Source organism: Grampus griseus, assembly GCF_964374135.1.
Source record: "Grampus griseus genome assembly, chromosome: 6".
In the NCBI taxonomy this organism is placed as follows: Eukaryota; Metazoa; Chordata; class Mammalia; order Artiodactyla; family Delphinidae; genus Grampus; species Grampus griseus.
In genome coordinates, this window is record NC_139000.1 from 65,948,083 (window position 1) to 65,965,652 (window position 17,570).

General features: G+C 36.8%; 1 protein-coding gene across 4 annotated transcripts in view; it reads left to right on the forward strand.

Moving 5' to 3' along the window:
- CNTLN (centlein) overlaps nt 1-17,570 on the forward strand; it is a gene marked incomplete at its 5' end in the record, with an annotated part of 329,914 nt that overhangs the window by 238,145 nt on the left and 74,199 nt on the right. For 3 of the 4 annotated variants that reach the window (XM_082656525.1, XM_082656526.1, XM_082656527.1), the window contains 2 exons: nt 3,754-3,844; nt 3,926-4,149. The exons of the other annotated variant lie outside the window; for it this stretch is intronic. In XM_082656525.1, coding sequence (XP_082512651.1) covers nt 3,754-3,844; nt 3,926-4,149 — 315 coding nt within the window. The remainder of the gene's footprint in view (nt 1-3,753; nt 3,845-3,925; nt 4,150-17,570) is intronic. 4 annotated transcript variants of the gene reach the window in all.

The following is a 17,570-nucleotide window of genomic DNA, read 5'->3' on the forward strand; positions in this document are numbered from 1 at the left end:
AGAAGGCATCCCTCCTCCTTCTAACAGGGCCCAGTGAGGGGCCAATGGTAATGACTCCCTCAGTTTATGTCATTAGAGACCACATGGAGAGCTGGACATCTACCTCTATCCAGCAATAAAGAGATGTCCTCTTTTGTTTCCTAGCAGGGTTCCTCTGGATTTCAGAGGTGAAGTGCAGAAATTTGGACTTTCATTACCTCGCATATCTATAAAGCCTCCCACACCCTCCGCACTGTGTCAAGAGAGGCCAAGTTAGGAGCAGAAACAAAGTCCTGCTCCATTTCCCAACCAGGGGTATTAGCAGAGGTCTGTGGGGAGCCTGAACTTTCACCCCCACCAAGAGTAATGAGGTGCCCCTCCTCAACCAGGGTGTCAGCAGAGACTGAACTTCTATCCCCAACTGGCGGTAATGAGGTGGTCCTCCTTGCCCCATGAGTGTGGCATCAGAGGAAGCCTGCTAAAACAAAAGATTTAAATAAGATATGGAGTCTTGAAACATAATACCCAAAATGTCCAGGATATAACTGAAAATCACTCATTATACCTAGCAACCAGGAACACCTCAACTTGCATGAAAAAAAGGAAACAACAGAAGGTAACAGCAAGATGACATAGACAATCAGATTATACGACAGCACTTTAAAGTAACTGTCATTAAAAATGCTTCAACAAGCATTTACAAACAGGTTTGAAACAAATGAAAAAATAGAACATCTCAAGAATGAAATAGAAATTCTCATCAATGAAATAGAATATATAGAAAAGAACCAAATGGGAAATTAACCAAAAAATAAGATAACTATTTTGTGTCTGCCCCACAGAGGATGTCATCATTCCCCACCACTCAATTTGATGTCAGGACTGGTGACACCAAACACCCACCAAGAGGGGAAGAAAGGTTTAATACTTACATGATGGAATATAGAACTTAGAAGTGGCTCCACATGTATGAAAAACAACTGATTTTTGAAAAGTGTGCAAAAGCAGTTCAATAGAGGAAGGATAGTCTTTTCAACAAATAGTGCTGGAACAACTGGAGATCCCTAGGCAAAAAACAATAAACCGGGCTTCCCTGGTGGCGCGGTGGTTGAGAGTCCGCCTGCCGATGCAGGGGATACAGGTTCGTGTCCCGGTCCGGGAAGATCCCACATGCCGCGGAGCGGCTGGGCCCGTGAGCCGTGGCCGCTGGTTCTGCGCGTCCGGGGTCTGTGCTCCGCGGCGGGAGGGGCCGCAACAGTGAGGGGCCCGCGTACCGCAAAAAAAAAAAAAAAAAGCAAAAAAAGAAAAACAAAAAACAATAAACCTATACCTAAACCTCACATCTTATGCAGAAATTAACTTGAAATAGATCACAGATATAAGTGTAAAACAAATTATAAAACTTTCAGAAGGAACCAAAAGGAAAATCTCTGGGAGTTAAGACTTGCTGAAGAGTTTTTAGACATGTTATCAAAAGCATGATCCCTAAAAGAAAACATCAAATTTTGACTTCATGAAATATTAAGAACTTTTGCTTTGTGAAAGACCCTATTAAGAGGATTAAAAAGACATACTACAGACTGGGAGGAAGTATTTATAAATCATATATTTGACAAAGGACTGATATCTTGAATATATAAGGATTTTGTTAAAGCTCAACAGTAGAAAATCAAACAATCTAAGGAGAAAACAGGCAAAAGACATGAACAGACATTTCACTGAAAAGAATAAATGTATGGCAAGTACACACACATAAAGACATTCAACATCATTAACCATTAGGGAAATGCAGATTAAGACCCTGATGAGATACACATCTGTTAGAACACCTAAAATAAAAAATAGCGACAATACCAAGTGCTAACAAGGATGCAGAGAAACTGGATCTCTTATGCAGTGCTTGTGTGAATATAAAGTGGTATAGCACTCTGGGAAACAGTAGGCAGTTTCTTTAAAAAAAAAATATTAATCATATGCTCACCATACAACCCAGCTTTCTCACTCTTGGACACTTATAGAAATGAAAATTTATGTTTACCTAAAAAACTTGTACATGAATGGTCATAACAGCTTTATTTTTAATAGCTAAAAACTGCAACGACCAAAATTTTCTTTAATAGCTGAATGGTTAATCAAACTATGATACATCGATACCATAGAATACTACTCAGCAATAAAAAAGGTACAGGCCATTGCTATATACAGTGCCCTAGCTTTGTGACTTCCAATTTCTCATCTGGAGCTGGGGCCTAGGCTTTCTTTCCTTTCCTCCTATATTCTGCTTTGGTATTTAAATTGAATTTCAAGGTCACAAGGGATTATGAGTTGTCCTGTATTTTGCTAGCCACTTTGCTTTTCACTTGTCTCTCTGGATTCTTTTTTCTTTTCACTGTACCACACGGCTTGTGGGATCTTAGTCCCTGAGATTGAACCTGGGCCCCCAGCAGTGAAAGCCTGGAATCATAACCACTGGACTGCCAGGGAAATCCTTCTGAATTCTTGCTTTACTTTATTTTTGGCCTCAGAATTTCCCTTAACACTTTGTCATGTTTAAAACATGCTTTAAGTGTGCTTCCTTCAAAAGTATAAGAATATTTCTGGATTTCTGATCAATAATAATACTGGAAATGGAAGCCTCTTTTTTATTTTAGGTCCAGTTAATTTGATATCAAGTCTGGTAACTAATATTGGTAATTTGATAGTTCTATTTTGGATCTTTTTATAGTGGTAGATACATGACCAGTGCATAATATTAACTGAATCTTAATAAGGGAATGAAACATTTAAAAATATATCTTATATACTAGTTCTGAAGACAAGTTCAAATGAGATATTTAATGAAACATAGTTCGTTTAAAGGAAAGTAATTCGTTTAAAGGAAAACCCTATCTTAGTTAGAAGTTTCTGGTATTTGTGTTAATAAATCAGTTCTATTACTTTAGGGCCATGCCTTATGTATAATATAGTATAGTTTATATATCTGTTGATATAAAGTATATGGCTCGTTGTCTAACATTTGGTCAAATTTATTTTTTCCTTCCATTTTTATTATAATTATTTATATGTTCCTGAATTGGGTTGTTTGAAAAAAATTCCTTTTTTTAAAGAAATAGTTTTCTAGGTTGATATTTTTCCTGTTTCCCAGGCAATAAATTCTTAAACAAAACAACATATTTTATTATTAGGATTTATAATACTTTGAAACATATTCCTATTTAAGTTTTTGTTTTGGGAAAGCTTTTATAGATCGGTGAAACAGTTTGGAACAAAAGTCAACATGGCTTCATTTTATTTATTTAGTCTCAGTGTGTTGGAATGTCATGAGGAAAAGATACAGATTCAAGGAAAGTTACTTTATTTTCATCAACATTATTTTAGCTTCATTTGTAAGAAGGGATTTGTCATTCTACAATGGAGAACAGTATTTGAGAAAAGGAACTAGATTCCCAGAGAATACATTATTAAATATAGTTATTTTATTTTTGTCACTTTTACTATTTTTGCTCCTAGCTTTGTAAACTGTTCATAGGTTAAGTTTCTACTACTTTTGGGTTCATTTTTGTATTTTTATCTTCTACCTGCTAGGTCAACGTTAGTGTGCGTATTATGTTCATTTATGAGTTCTTGCCATCAATTATAGAATTTTATTGTCCAGACTTATTTTTTAACTCTGCACAAATATGTTTTTAAGTAAAGAAATATTGTATACTATGTTGGTTCACTTGAAATTGTTATTGAGTAATAATCTAATTTTTATGAAACTTTCAAATTTAGAATTATTTTCACAAGAATGCCAAAAAACCAACTTTTCAAAAGAAGAATAGTAATATTCAAAAGAGTTCACATACGACAGGTCCTACCAGAGGTAAGAATACATATGAAATTAACAATGTCTTTTTAATTTAATGAGATTTTTTAAAAAATTATTAGCATTCTTTTTGTATAGTTAACAGAGAAAACTGGAAAAATATAACGGCCCAGAAGTCAAGTAACAGTATTATTTTATTACGAGAACGTATAGTATCCTTGCAACAACAGAACAGTGTACTTTTGAATGCCAAAAAAGCAGCAGAACTGTCTATTAAAGAATATAAAGAAGTCAATGAAAAGCTCCTTCACCAGCAGCAAGTGTCTGATCAGCGGTTTCAAACAAGCAGACAGACAATAAAGGTAAAGGGAACTTTACAAATAAATTCCAGTAGACTATATTACAAAAATGGATATTTTGTTTTACATGTGTTGTTTGGTTCATATTTGTGTTAGACATGTCTATGAGTTTAAAAATTTCCCAGACACTGCTAACTGATGAAATGTTTAATATCTAGATTTCTTAAATAAGGTCTTATTAAGGAGAACTCCAAATCTTTTGACAAGTATTTTACTAGAATTCCTTTTCCACTTAGTTTTTTTCTTTACCTTAAAATTTTTATGTCATATTTATTCTGTTATAGCTTAGATTTTAAAAGCAGGCTCCATAAATTCATTTAGCTCGCCCATTTGCCCATGTCTAAAACTTTCCATTTATCATTATAAATCACATTATTAACTAGTAATTGCCCCAGCTCTTCTTTGCAAATACTAGTATAAAATGTGAAGATTTTAATTTAAATATCTATATTAATGTGTTCCTATAGCACATATATTTTTACTCAGGTGAGCTGAGTTTTCTGTAACAATTTTTAGACACAGTATACCTTACTGCTGGTTATCATAATTTAATCTTAAAGTAAATAAAAAAGAACAGATTATTCCTTAAGTCTCTATTCTTTTTAAAAATTTTTTATTGAAGTATAGTCGATTTACAATGTTGTGTTAATTTCTGCTGACAGCAAAGTGACTCAATTATACATATATATTCTTTTTCATATGCCTTTCTGTTATGGTTTTATCACAAGGAATTGAATGTAATCCCTGTGCTATACAGCAGGACCTTGTTTATCCATCCTGTATATAATAGTTTGCGTCTACTAATCCCAAACTCCCAATCCTTCCTTTCCCCACCCCTCCTCCCCCTTGGCAACCACAAGTTCTCTGTGTCTCTGAGTCTCTTCTGTTTCATAGATATGTTCATTTGTGTTGTATTTTAGATTTCATATATAAGTGATATCATATGGTATTTGACTTTCTCTTTCTGACCTACTTCTCTTAGTATGAAAATCCCTAGGTCCAACTGTGTTGCTGCAAATGGCATTATTTCATTCTTTCTAATGGCTGAGTAATATTCCATTGTGTGTGTGTGTGTGTGTGTGTGTGTGTGTGTGTATACCACATCTTTATCCATTCATCTGTCAATGGACATTTAGGTTGTTTCCATGTCTTGGCTATTGTAAATAGTGCTGCTCTGAACATAGGGGTGCATGTATCTTTTTGAATTATAGTTTTGTCTGGGTGTATCCTCAGGAGTGGGATTGCTGGATCATATGGCAACTCCATTTTTAGTTTTTAGAGGACCCTCCATACTATTTTCCATAGTGGTTACAACAATGTACATTCCCACCATCAGTGTAAGAGGATTCCCTTTTCTCCACACCCTCTCCAGCATTTGTTATTTGTAAATTTTTGATGATGGCCATTCTGACTGGTGTGAGTTGGTACCTCATTGCAGTTTTGATTTTCATTTCTCTAGTAATTAACAATGATGAGCATCTTTTCATGTACCTATGAGCCATCTGTATGTCTTCTTTGGAGAAATGTCTACTTAGGTCTTCTGCCCTTTTTTGATTGAATTTTTCTTTGCTGTTGTTGTTATTGAATTGTATGATCTGTTTGTATATTTTGGAAATTAAGCTTCTGTTGGTCACACCACTTGCAAATATTTTCTCCCAGTTGGTAGGTTGTCTTTTTGTTTTGTTTATGGTTTCCTTTGCTGTGCAAAAGCTTGTAAGTTTGATTAGTTCCCAATATTATTGTTTATTTTTGCTTTTATTTCTATTGCCTTGGGAGACTGCTCAAGTATCCATTCTTAAAGGTATTTGTGTGTGTAAGGAATGATTTATTGTTTACACAGAAGTAATATTTTCATCATTCTAGAAAATACTTTTTAAACCACTATCACACATAATTTTAAATTATAAATTCCCTACTTCCAATATCTAGTGATTTGATTCAAGCAATGCTTAGAAATGTTTTACTTATAAAAGATTAGTGGTATACTAGTTGTACTAACAGGAAATGTGTTTGGCCTTTATTCCAAGAGTGGACTTATACCCAATCTTGACCTATGTTCCACACTTACACTGGAAGTTACTTTCTATGATCTGGTTTTTATAAATGTATTAAGACTTGTTTTGTGACCTAACATATAGTAGATCTTGGAGAATGTTCCATTTGCACTTGATAAGAATTTGTATTTTGCTGTTGTTGGGTTGGGTGTTCTATATATATCTCTTACATGTAGTTGGTTAATACTGATGTTCAACTCTTCTGTTGTTGCTGGTTTTCTGTTCAGTTTTGTCAATTATTGAGAGTGAGGTAAATGAAGTATCAATTATTGAGAGTGGGTAAAATCACCCACTATTATTATTTTTGGCAGTAACTTTAATGAAACATAATTCACATACCAGACAATTCTATCATTTAATTCAGTGGTTGTTACAATATGGACAAAGTTGTGCAACCATCACCAAAATCAATTTTAGAACATTTTCATAATGTCAAAAAGAGACCCTGAACCCTTTGCTTACCATCCTTCCATTTCTCCATCTCTCTGAGCCCTAGGCAATCACTAATCTACATTCTGTTTATTTGGATTTGCGTATTCTAGACATTTAATATAGATGGAATCAACAATACCTGGCCTTTTGTGTCTGGCTTCTTTCACTTAGCATAATGTTTTCAAAGTTCATCCATGTTGTAGCATATATCACTATTAGTGTAAGGACTTTGAAAATTTACTCTTCCATAAAAACAATGGGAAAAAGGGCAAAAATTGTTGAGAATCAACATTTTCATAACACTGGGTACAGAACCAAGTCGTCTAAGCGTTAATGTAATATTCCTAAGGGAATTAATAGATGGTTCAAGGAAGTTACAGGTCTTCTAAGCTGAAAAGATGAATTCCTTATCTTTAAAAAGATTGAAGATCAAGCAGAGGTATTTTACATGAAAACTATAAAGCATTTTATAGAGACTCTGTGTGCATATTAGGAATCACTTACAATTCTTCAGTGAAACTCTGGAAATTAACCATACTTGCAAGGATCTAAGGAGTGTTAATTCAAGAAAAACAAATGTGTCTAGATAAGAACAGGAAACTTTGATGGAACAGGCATTTTAATTTGTCCCAGGTCAGCAGTAGTCTTGGAAAAATAATAGTGCATGTTCCCCATGCATCCTGGCAGCTATCAGAAGAAGCAGAATGGAACTGGAGCTCCTTGTAAGCCTCATTCCCAATTAATTGTCATTATTTGCTCTATCCGTTGGTTCTCTGGAAGACCCCAGGCACTCTGATCTCATTCAGTGTGGACAGCTCTCTTCTTGGCAGGGAGGGGTTGGTGGATGGGGTTGTCAGCTACAGTACAGGCAAGTGTCTTAACTTCAGGTTGCCTGAGAGTGATGGATTCCAGTTTTCGTCAAACAATATATTAACCAAATAGCTTGAATGGGGAATGAGATGCCCATAAGAGTTTTGAAAGGCTCTGACATATTCTTGGGAATCTAGAGGACATATGCATTCATAGAGCTATGTGCATGCTCAGAAAAGAAATGAGAAAACCCAATCTCTTGCCTCTATCTTACCTTAAGACACCATATAAGAAGACAGTCAATGTTAAGGCAGTATTATTCATAGCAGCATTATTAATAATAGCCAAAAGGCAGAAACAACAGAAATGTCCGTTTGTTAGTGAGCGGATAAACAGATTGTGATATATTCATACAAGGAATATTATTAAATCACCAATATTAGTGAAATATTGACACACAATATAACATGAAAGAATCTTAATTTTTTCTTCTTTTTGGGTGCGTTGGGTCTTCGTTGCTGCACGCAGGCTTTCTCTAGTCGTGGCTAGCAGGGGCTACTCTTCATTGTGGTGCACGGGCTTCTCATTACGGCGGCTTCTCGTTGCGGAGCACAGGCTCTAGGTGTGCAGGCTTCAGTAGTTGTGGGTCGTAGGCTCAGTAGTTGTGGGTCGTGGGCTCAGTAGTTGTGGCTCACGGGCTCTAGAGTGCAGGCTCAGTAGTTGCGGCACGCAGGATTAGTAGCTCTGCAAGATGTGGGATCTTCCTGGACCAGGGCTCAAACCCATGTCCCCTGCATTGGCAGGCAGACTCTTTTATTTTTTTTTTCATATCTTTATTGGACTATAAATGCTTTACAATGTTGTGTTAGTTTCTGCTATACAACAAAGTGAAACAGTTATATGTATACATATATCCCCATATCCCCTCTTTCTGCAGCCTCCCTATCGCACCCCTCTAGGTCATCACAAAGCATCAAGTTGATCTCCTTGTGCTATGCAGCAGCTTCCCACTAGCCATCCATTTTACATTTGGTAATGTATATATGTCAGTGCTACTCTCTCACTTCATCCCAGCTTCCCCTTCCCACCCTGTACCCTCAAGTCCATTCTCTACATCTGTGTCTTTATTCCTGCCCTGCCACTAGGTTCATCAGTACCGCTTTTTTCAATTCCATATGTATGGGTTAGCATACGATATTTGTTTTTCTCTTTCTGACTTACTTCACTCTGTATGACAGATTCTAGGTCCATCCACCTCACTACCAAAAACTCAATTTCATTCCTTTCTATGGCCAAGTAATATTCCATTGTATATATGCGCCACATCTTCTTTATCCATTCATCTATTGATGGACATTTAGGTTTCTTCCACGTACTGGCTACTGTAAATAGTGCTGCAGTGAATATTGTGGTATGTGTATCTTTTTGAATTATGGTTTTCTCAGGGTATATGCCCAGTAGTGGGATTGCTGGGTCATATGGTAGTTCTATTTTTAGCTTTTAAGGAAACTCCATACTGTTCTCCATACTGGCTGTATCAATTTAAATTCCCACCAACAGTGCAGGAGAGTACCCTTTTCTCCACACCCTCTCCAGCGTTTATTGTTTGTAGATTTTTTGATGATGGCCATTCTGACCAGTGTGAGGTGATACTTCATTGTAGTTTTGATTTGCATTTCTCTAATGATTAGTGATACTGAGCATTCTTTCATGTGTTTATTGGTAATCTGTATATCTTCTTTGGAGAAATGTCTTTTTAGGTCTTCTGCCCATTTTTGGATTGGGTTGTTTGTTTTCTTGAGCTGCATGAGCTGCTTGCATATATATATATATATATGTGTGTGTATATATATATATATATATTTTTTTTTTTTTTTTGCGGTATGCGGGCCTCTCACTGTTGTGGCCTCTCCCGTTGTGGAGCACAGGCTCTGGACGCGCAGGCTCAGCGGCCATGGCTCACGGGTGCAGCCGCTCCATGGCATGTGGGATCTTCCCGGACTGGGGCACGAACCCATGTCCCCTGTATCGGCAGGCGGACTCTCAACCACTGCACCACCAGGGAAGCCCACTGCTTGTATATTTTGGAGATGAATCCTTTGTCAGTTGCTTCGTTTGCAAATATTTTCTCCCATTCTGAGGGTTGTCTTTTCGTCTTGTTCAAGGTTTCCTTTGCTGTGCAAAAGCTTTGAAGTTTCATTAGGTCCCATTTGTTTATTTTTGTTTTCATTTCCATTTCTCCAGGAGGTGGGTCAAAAAGGATCTACCTGTGACTTATGTCATAGAGTGTTCTGCCTATGTTTTCCTCTAAGAGTTTTATAGTGTCTGGCCTTACATTTAGGTCTTTAATCCATTTTGAGTTTATTTTTGTGTATGGTGTTAGGGTATGTTTTAATTTCATTCTTTTTGATTTGTCTATCCATTTTTCCCAGAACCACTTATTAAAGAGGCTGTCTTTTCTCCACTATGTATATTCCTGACTCCTTTATCATAGATAAGGTGACCATATGTGCATGGGTTTACCTCTGGACTTTCTATCCTGTTCCATTGATCTATATTGCTGTTTTTGTGCCAGTACCATACTGTCTTGATTAGTGTAGCTTTGTAGTATAGTCTGAAATCAGGGAGCTGGATTCCTCCAGCTCCGTTTTTCTTACTCAAGATTGCTTTCGCTATGCAGGGTCTTTTGTGTTTCCATACAAATTGTAAAATTTCTAGTTCTAGTTCTGTGAAAATTGCCAGTGGTAATTTGATAGGGATTGCATTGAACCTGTAGATTGCTTTGGGTAGTATAGTCATTTTCACAGTATTGATTCTTCCAATCCAGGAGCATGGTATATCTTTCCATCTCTTTATGTTATCTTTGATTTCTTTCATCAGTGTTTTATAGTGTTCTGAGTACCGGTCTTTTGCCTCATTAGGTAGGTTTATTCCTAGGTATTTTATTTTTTTGTTGCGATGGTAAATGGAATTGTTTCCTTAAATTCTCTTTCTGATCTTTCTTTGTTAGTGTATAGTGTTAGTGTATAGTGTAATGAAAGAAATTTCTGTGTGTTAATTTTGTATCCTGCTACTTTACCAAATTCATTGATTAGCTCTAGTAGTTTTCTGGTCACATCTTTGGGATTTTCTATGTATAGTATCATGTCATCAGCAAACAGTGACAGTTTTACTTCTTCTTTTCCGATTTGGTTTCCTTTTATTTCTTTTTCGTCTCTGATTGTAGTGGCTAAAGCTTCCAAAACTATGTTGAATAATAGTGGCAAGAGTGAACATCCTTGTCTTGTTCCTGATCTTAGAAGAAATGCTTTCAGTTTTTTACCATTGACAATGATATTTGCTGTGGGTTTGTCATATATACCTTTTATTATGTCGAGGGAGGTTCCCTCTGTGCCCAGTTTCTGGAGTGTTTTTATCATAATTGGGTGTTGAATTTTGTCAGAAACTTTTTCTACATCTATTGAGATGTTCGTATGGTTTTTATTCTTTAATTTGTTAATATGGTGTATCACATTGATTGTTTTACGTTTATTGAAGAATCCTTGCATCCCTGGGATAATCCCACTTGATCATCGTGTATGATCCTTTTCATATGTTGTCGGATTCTGTTTGCTAGTATTTTATTGAATATTTTTGCATCTATGTTCATCATTGATATTGGTCTATAATTTTCTTTTTTTGTAGTATCTTTGTCTAGTTTTGGTATCAGGGTGATGATGGCATCATAAAATGAGTTTGAGATTGTTCCTCCCTCTGCAATTTTTGGAAGAGTTTGAGGAGGATAGGTGTTAACTCTTCTCTAAATGTTTGATAGAATTCACCTGTGAAGCCATCTGGTCCTGGACTTCTATTTGCTGGCAGATTTTTTTTTTACGTTTTTTTATTTTTCTTAACATCTTTATTGGAGTATAATTGCTTTACAACGTTGTGTTAATTTCTGCTTTATAACAAAGTGAATCAGCTATACATATACATATATCCCCATATCTTGCGTCTCCCTCCCACTCTCCCTATCCCACCCCTCGAGGTGGTCACAAAGTACCAAGTTGATCTTGCTGTGCTATGCAGCTGCTTCCCACTAGCTATCTGTTTTACATTTGGTAGTGTATATGTATCAGTGCTACTCTCTCACTTCGTCCCAGCTTACCCTTCCCTCTCCCTGTGTCCTCAAGTCCAGTCTCTATGTCTTTATTCCTGTCCTGCCCCTAGGTTCTTCAGAACCTTTTTTTTTTTTTAGATTCCATATATATGTGTTAACATATGATATTTGTTTTTCTATATCTGACTTACTTCACTCTGTATGACAGACTCTAGGTCCATCCACCTCACTACAAATAACTGAATTTCTTTTTATGGCTGAGTAATATTACTTTGTATATATGTGCCACATCTTCTTTATCCGTTCATCTGTTGATGGACACTTAGGTTGCTTCCATGTCCTGGCTACTGTAAATAGTGCTACAATGAACATTGTGGTACATGACTCTTTTTGCATTATGGTTTTCTCAGGGTATATGCCCAGTAGTGGGATTGCTGGGTCGTATGGTAGTTCTATTTTTAGTGTTTTAAGGAACCTCCATACTGTTCTCCATAGTAGCTGTATCAATTTACATTCCCACCAACAGTGCAAGAGGGTTCCATTTTCTCCACACCCTCTCTGCTGGAAGATTTTGTTTTCTATAAATGTATTTATTTTATTTATTGATTATTATTTTTGGCCTTGTTGTGTCTTCGTTGCTGCACGCAGGCTTTGTCCAGTTGCGGCGAAGAGGGGCTACTCTTTTTGCAGTGCACAGGCTTCTTATTTTGGTGGCTTCTCTTGCTGTGCAGCACAGGCTCTTAGGCACGCAGGTTTCAGTAGTTGTGGCGCACAGACTCTAGAGCACAGGCTCAGTAGTTGTGGCACATAGGCTTAGTTGCTCTGCAGCACGTGGGATCTTCCCGGACCAGGGGTCGTACCCATGTCCCCTGCATTGGCAGGCGTTTTCTTAACCACTGTGCCACCAGGGAAGCCCTGGAAGATTTTTAATTACAGTTTCAATTTCATTACCTGCGATTGGTCTGTTTATATTTTCTAATTTTTCCTTGTTCAGTCTTGGAAAGTTGTAGTTTTCCAAGAATTTGTCCCTTTCTTCCAGGTTGTCCATTTTATTGGCATATAGTTGCTTGTAGTAGTCTCTTATGATCTTTTATATTTCTGCAGTGTCAGTTGTAATATCTCCTTTTTCATTTCTAATTTCATTGATTTGAGTCCTCTCCCTTTTTTTCTTGATGTGTCTGGCTAAAGCTTTATCAATTTTGTGTATCTTCTCAAAGAACCAAATTTTAGTTTTATTGATCTTTGCTATCATTTTCTTCTTTTGTATTTCATTTCTTTCTACTCTGATCTTTATGATTTCTTTCCTTCTCCTAACTTTGGGTTTTCTTTGTTTTTCTTTTTCTAGTTGCTTTAGGTGTAAGGTTACATTGTTTATTTGAGATTTTTCTTGTTTCTTGAGGTGAACTTGAAATCCTATGTACTTCCCTCTTAGAACTCCTTTTGCCGCTTCCCATAGGTTTTGGATTGTCATGTTTTCATTGTCATTTGTTTCTCGGGTTTTTTAAATTTCTTCTTTGATTTCTTCAGTGATCTCTTGCTTATTTAGCAGTGCACTGTTTAGCCTCCATGGATTTGTGTTTTTTACTGTTTTTTTTCCTGTAATTGATTTCTAGTCTCATAGCGTTGTGGTCAGAAAAGGTGCTTGATACTATTTAGTTTTCTTAAATTTTCCAAGGCTTGATTTGTGACCCAATATGTGGTCTATTCTGGAGAACGTTCCATGTTCACTTGAGAAGAAAGTATATTCTTCCACTTTCGGGTGGAACGTCCTAAAAATATCAATTAAGTCTGTCTGGTCTGTTGTGTTATTTAAAGCTTGTGTTTCCTTATATTTTTTCATTTTGGATGATCTGTCCATGTTGAAAGTGGGGTGTTAAAATTCCCCTACTGTGATTGTGTTACTGTCAATTCCCCCTTTTATGGCTGTTAGCATTTGCCTTGTGTATTGTGGTGCTCCAATGTTGGGTGCATAAATATTTAAAATTGTTATATCTTCTTCTTGGATTGATCCCTTGATCATTCTGTAGTGTCCTTCTTTGTCTCTTGTAATAGTCTTTATTTTAAAGTGTAATTTGTCTGATATAAGAAATGCTACTCCAGCTTTCTTTTGATTTCCATTTGTAGGGAACATCTTTTTCCATGCCCTCACTTTCAGTCTGTACATGTCCCTAGGTCTGAAGTGGGTCTCTTGTAGGCAGCGTATATACAGGCCTTGTTTTTCTATCCATTCAGCCAGTCTGTGTCTTTTGGTTGGAGCATTTAATCCATTTACATATAAGGTAATTATCAACATGTATGTTCCTACTACCATTTTCTTAATTGTTTTGGGTTTGTAGTTGTATGTCTTTTCCTTCTCTGGTGTTTCATGCCTACAGAAGTACCTTTAGCATTTGTTGTAAAGCTGGTTTTGTGGTACTGAATTCTCTTAACTTTTGCTTGTCTGTAAAGGTTTTAATTTCTCCATTGAATCTGAATGAGATTCCTGCTGGGTAGAGTAATCTTGGTTTTAGGTTTTTCCCTTTCATCACTTTAACTATGTCCTGCCACTCCGTTCTGGCTTGCAGAGTTTCTGCTGAAAGATCAGCTGTTAACCTTATGGGGATTCCTTTTTATGTTATTTGTTGCTTTTCCCTTGCTGCTTTCAATATTTTTTCTTTGTATTTAATTTTTGATTTTTTGATTAATATGTGTCTTGGCGTGTTTCTCCTTGGATTTATCCTGTATGGGACTCTGTGCTTCCTGGAGTTGATTGACAATTTCCTTTCCCATATGAGGGAAGTTTTCAATATAATCTCTTGAAATATTTTCTCAGTCCCTTTCTTTTTCTCTTCTGAGCCCCCTATAATTCAAATGTTGGTGCACTTGATATTGTCCCAGAGGTCTCTGAGACTGTTCTCAATTCTTTTCATTCTTTTCTCTGTATTCTGCTCTGTGGTAGTTATTTCCACTATTTTATCTTCCAGGTCCCTTATCCTTTCTTCTGCCTCAGTTATTCTGCTACTGATTCCTTGTAGAGAATTTTTAATTTCATTTACTGTGTTGTTCATCCTTGTTTGTTTGCTCTTTAGTTCTTCTAGGTCCTTGTTAAATGTTTCTTTTATTTTCTCCATTCTATTTCCAAGATTTTGGATAATCTTTACTATCATTACTCTGAATTCTTTTTCAGGTAGACTGCCTATTTCCTCTTCATTTGTTTGGTCTGGTGGGTTTTACCTTGCTCCATCAGCTGCTTTGTATTTCTCTGTCTTTTCATTTTGCTTAACTTACTGTGTTTGGGGTCTCCTTTTCACAGGCTGCAAGCTCATAGTTCCTGTTGTTTTTGGTGTCTCCTCCCACTGGGTAAGTTTGGTTCAGTGGGTTGTGTAGGCTTCCTTTTGGAGGGAACTGGTGCCTGTGTTCTGATGAATGAGGCTGGATCTTATCTTTTGGTGTGCAGGACTGCATCTGGTGGTGTGTTTTGGGGTGTCTTTGAACTTATTATGATTTTAGGCAGCCTCTCTGCTAATGGATGGGGTTGTGTTCCTTTCTTGCTAGTTGTTTGGCATGGGGTGTCCAGCACTGTAGCTTGCTGGTTGGTGAGTGGAGCTGGGTCTTAGCATTGAGATGGAGATCTATGGGAGAACTCTCACCTATTGATATTATGAGGGGCCGGGAAGTCTCTGGTGGACAGATGTCATGAACTCAGCTCTCCCACCTCAGAGGCTCAGGCCTGACACCTGGCCGGAGCACCAAGACCCTGTCAGCAACATGGCCAGGTACATGGGGAGTTCTTGCCTTTTGGAAATTCTGAGGTCTTCTGCCTGTGTTCCGTAGGTGTTCTATAGGAGTTGTTCCACATGTAGATGTATTTTTTATGTATTTATGGGGAGGAAGGGGATCTCCATGTCTTACTCCTGTGCCATCTTGAAGATCCTTCAGATGGATGAACCTCATTCAGAGATTCAATGCTTACAACTTTATATCCTCCAAATTCAGCAAAAATCACTTTCAATGGAAACCCACTGTACAACTGCTTAGGATTATTTTCTGTTGTCTGAACCTCTTCTTGTGCAAGTCTTCTGGGACTGCTGCACAGAGCCTACTTCCATCTAAGCCGAAAGCCCATTCTAGACTCTTTTGTGACTCACATTGCAGGCCTCTGACTTCTCAACCTTCCTTCCTCACAAGCTATCCATCCGCCCTTTAAAACTCTTCCATCCACAAGCCCCAGGAGAAGAGGATTCGTACAGGTAGGAAGTGCACCTTCTAAAGTAGTTTTACCTGTCTGCCCTCCAAGTCCATCTCTACAGCCCTCATGTCTGCCAGGCACTCCCCAGAGCTAAATAAGGGACAAGGCACCGCTTGAGGGCCAACGGCCTAGTCGACCAGCTGCCTGGACCGTGGGGAGGAGAGTCTTGATGAATTCTTGATTCCCCTGCCCCCTGAATCAGATACAGCTAAATTCTGCAACAGCAGATTTTTCTTCTCAGAAACTTTTTTGGTAACATCCATCTGAAACAAAGCAGGTTCATTTTAGGATTTGAGTTTTCAAGTTTGCTTCGTCTCTTGTCCAATTACATAAACGAATTAATCTTAAATAAGTTTAATATATCCCCAAATAAAGGACTTTTGCCAAGTGTCAGAATCTGGCATTAAAAACCACAGAGCATAACCTAGTCAACAAATACTTTGGGTCTTTAGGTTAATTTAGCAAATAAACATTGAACATGATAACTACTAAGTCTGAAGTAAACCGTATAATTTTGTATTTTGTGGATCTCCAAAACACCATTTTCGTCTACAGAGATTTATATGGTTACTATTGTATACTAAACTTATATTTGTCTTTGCTTTATATTTATTTACATAACAGCCTTTATTAAAAAGATTGAAGGTGTTTATTGTTCAGGACCCATTTTTTTTCTGTCAGGAATTGTAGAATTTTAAATAGCCTCATTTCCATTTTTATGATCTGTTTTCATGCCTCTCGTAATAATGAAGTAGAAAACTAGTACTCTCTTATTGTACTTCATTGTTAATCTCCAGAGTTTTCTTTTATCTTACCCCAATAGCTTGTGTAGTACACATTCCTTGTAGGGTATTCAGTTTATATATGTCAGATTCTCCAGGGCCATGGCTTTTGCCAGATGAAGTACTTTTGATTTTGAGGCTGATGAAACACAGTGCTATTATTGATCTGTGCATGACATAGCCTGTCTCTCTCCTAGCAGAGTGTAGCAACATTTATCCAGGAATTTGTGAAATGTCACTCGGATCATGTTCGAAAGGTAAACTGTGCAAAAACCAGGATCCGAGCTGACAATCCATGTGGAATTGGACGTGACCGTCTTATTCCTACGTCCTATCTTCTAGATGAACCAAGTGATATTTGTAACAGAATGTCTGTGCCTTTTATTAGACTTTGTTAGGAACTATTATTATCACTCAGAACACAATGTACTGTAAAATCATACTCCCTATACTGTTTTCAGATTCACTTGTGATCTTACCACAGAAAATATTAAGAAAATGTGACCTGAAAACATCACTTAGAAATTTAATCTCTGTTTATAATGAACCAGTGTTATAATATACTGCACAGTCTTATATTCCTTGTAGTGTTTTCACTTTGTATCAATATACTTTTAGGAAAGTATCTCTCATTAAAATATCAACATAACTGGAAATGACAAATTATAACATTTTTCTCACTATGGGATTATTATGATTTTTAAATATGCATATATTTTAGTGTTTGATTTTAAATGCCTAAAATATTGGTTTGCACATGGATAGTTATGTATGTTTATATTGGTTATAATTCAATTTAGTTTAATGCACCAAATACATGTAAGACTCTCTAATAATGGGATATTCAATAATGAATTAAACATGATCCTTGTCCACTGTATAAGATACATTAGGGAAGTTGGACATGTGTACCATTGTACAAGGAAGCTCTTATATATATAGAATGTATGTAGTATATACCATGGACATGTAGTGGACAAAGACAGACTGTTATTCATTGATGTCATTATTTAGTAAGG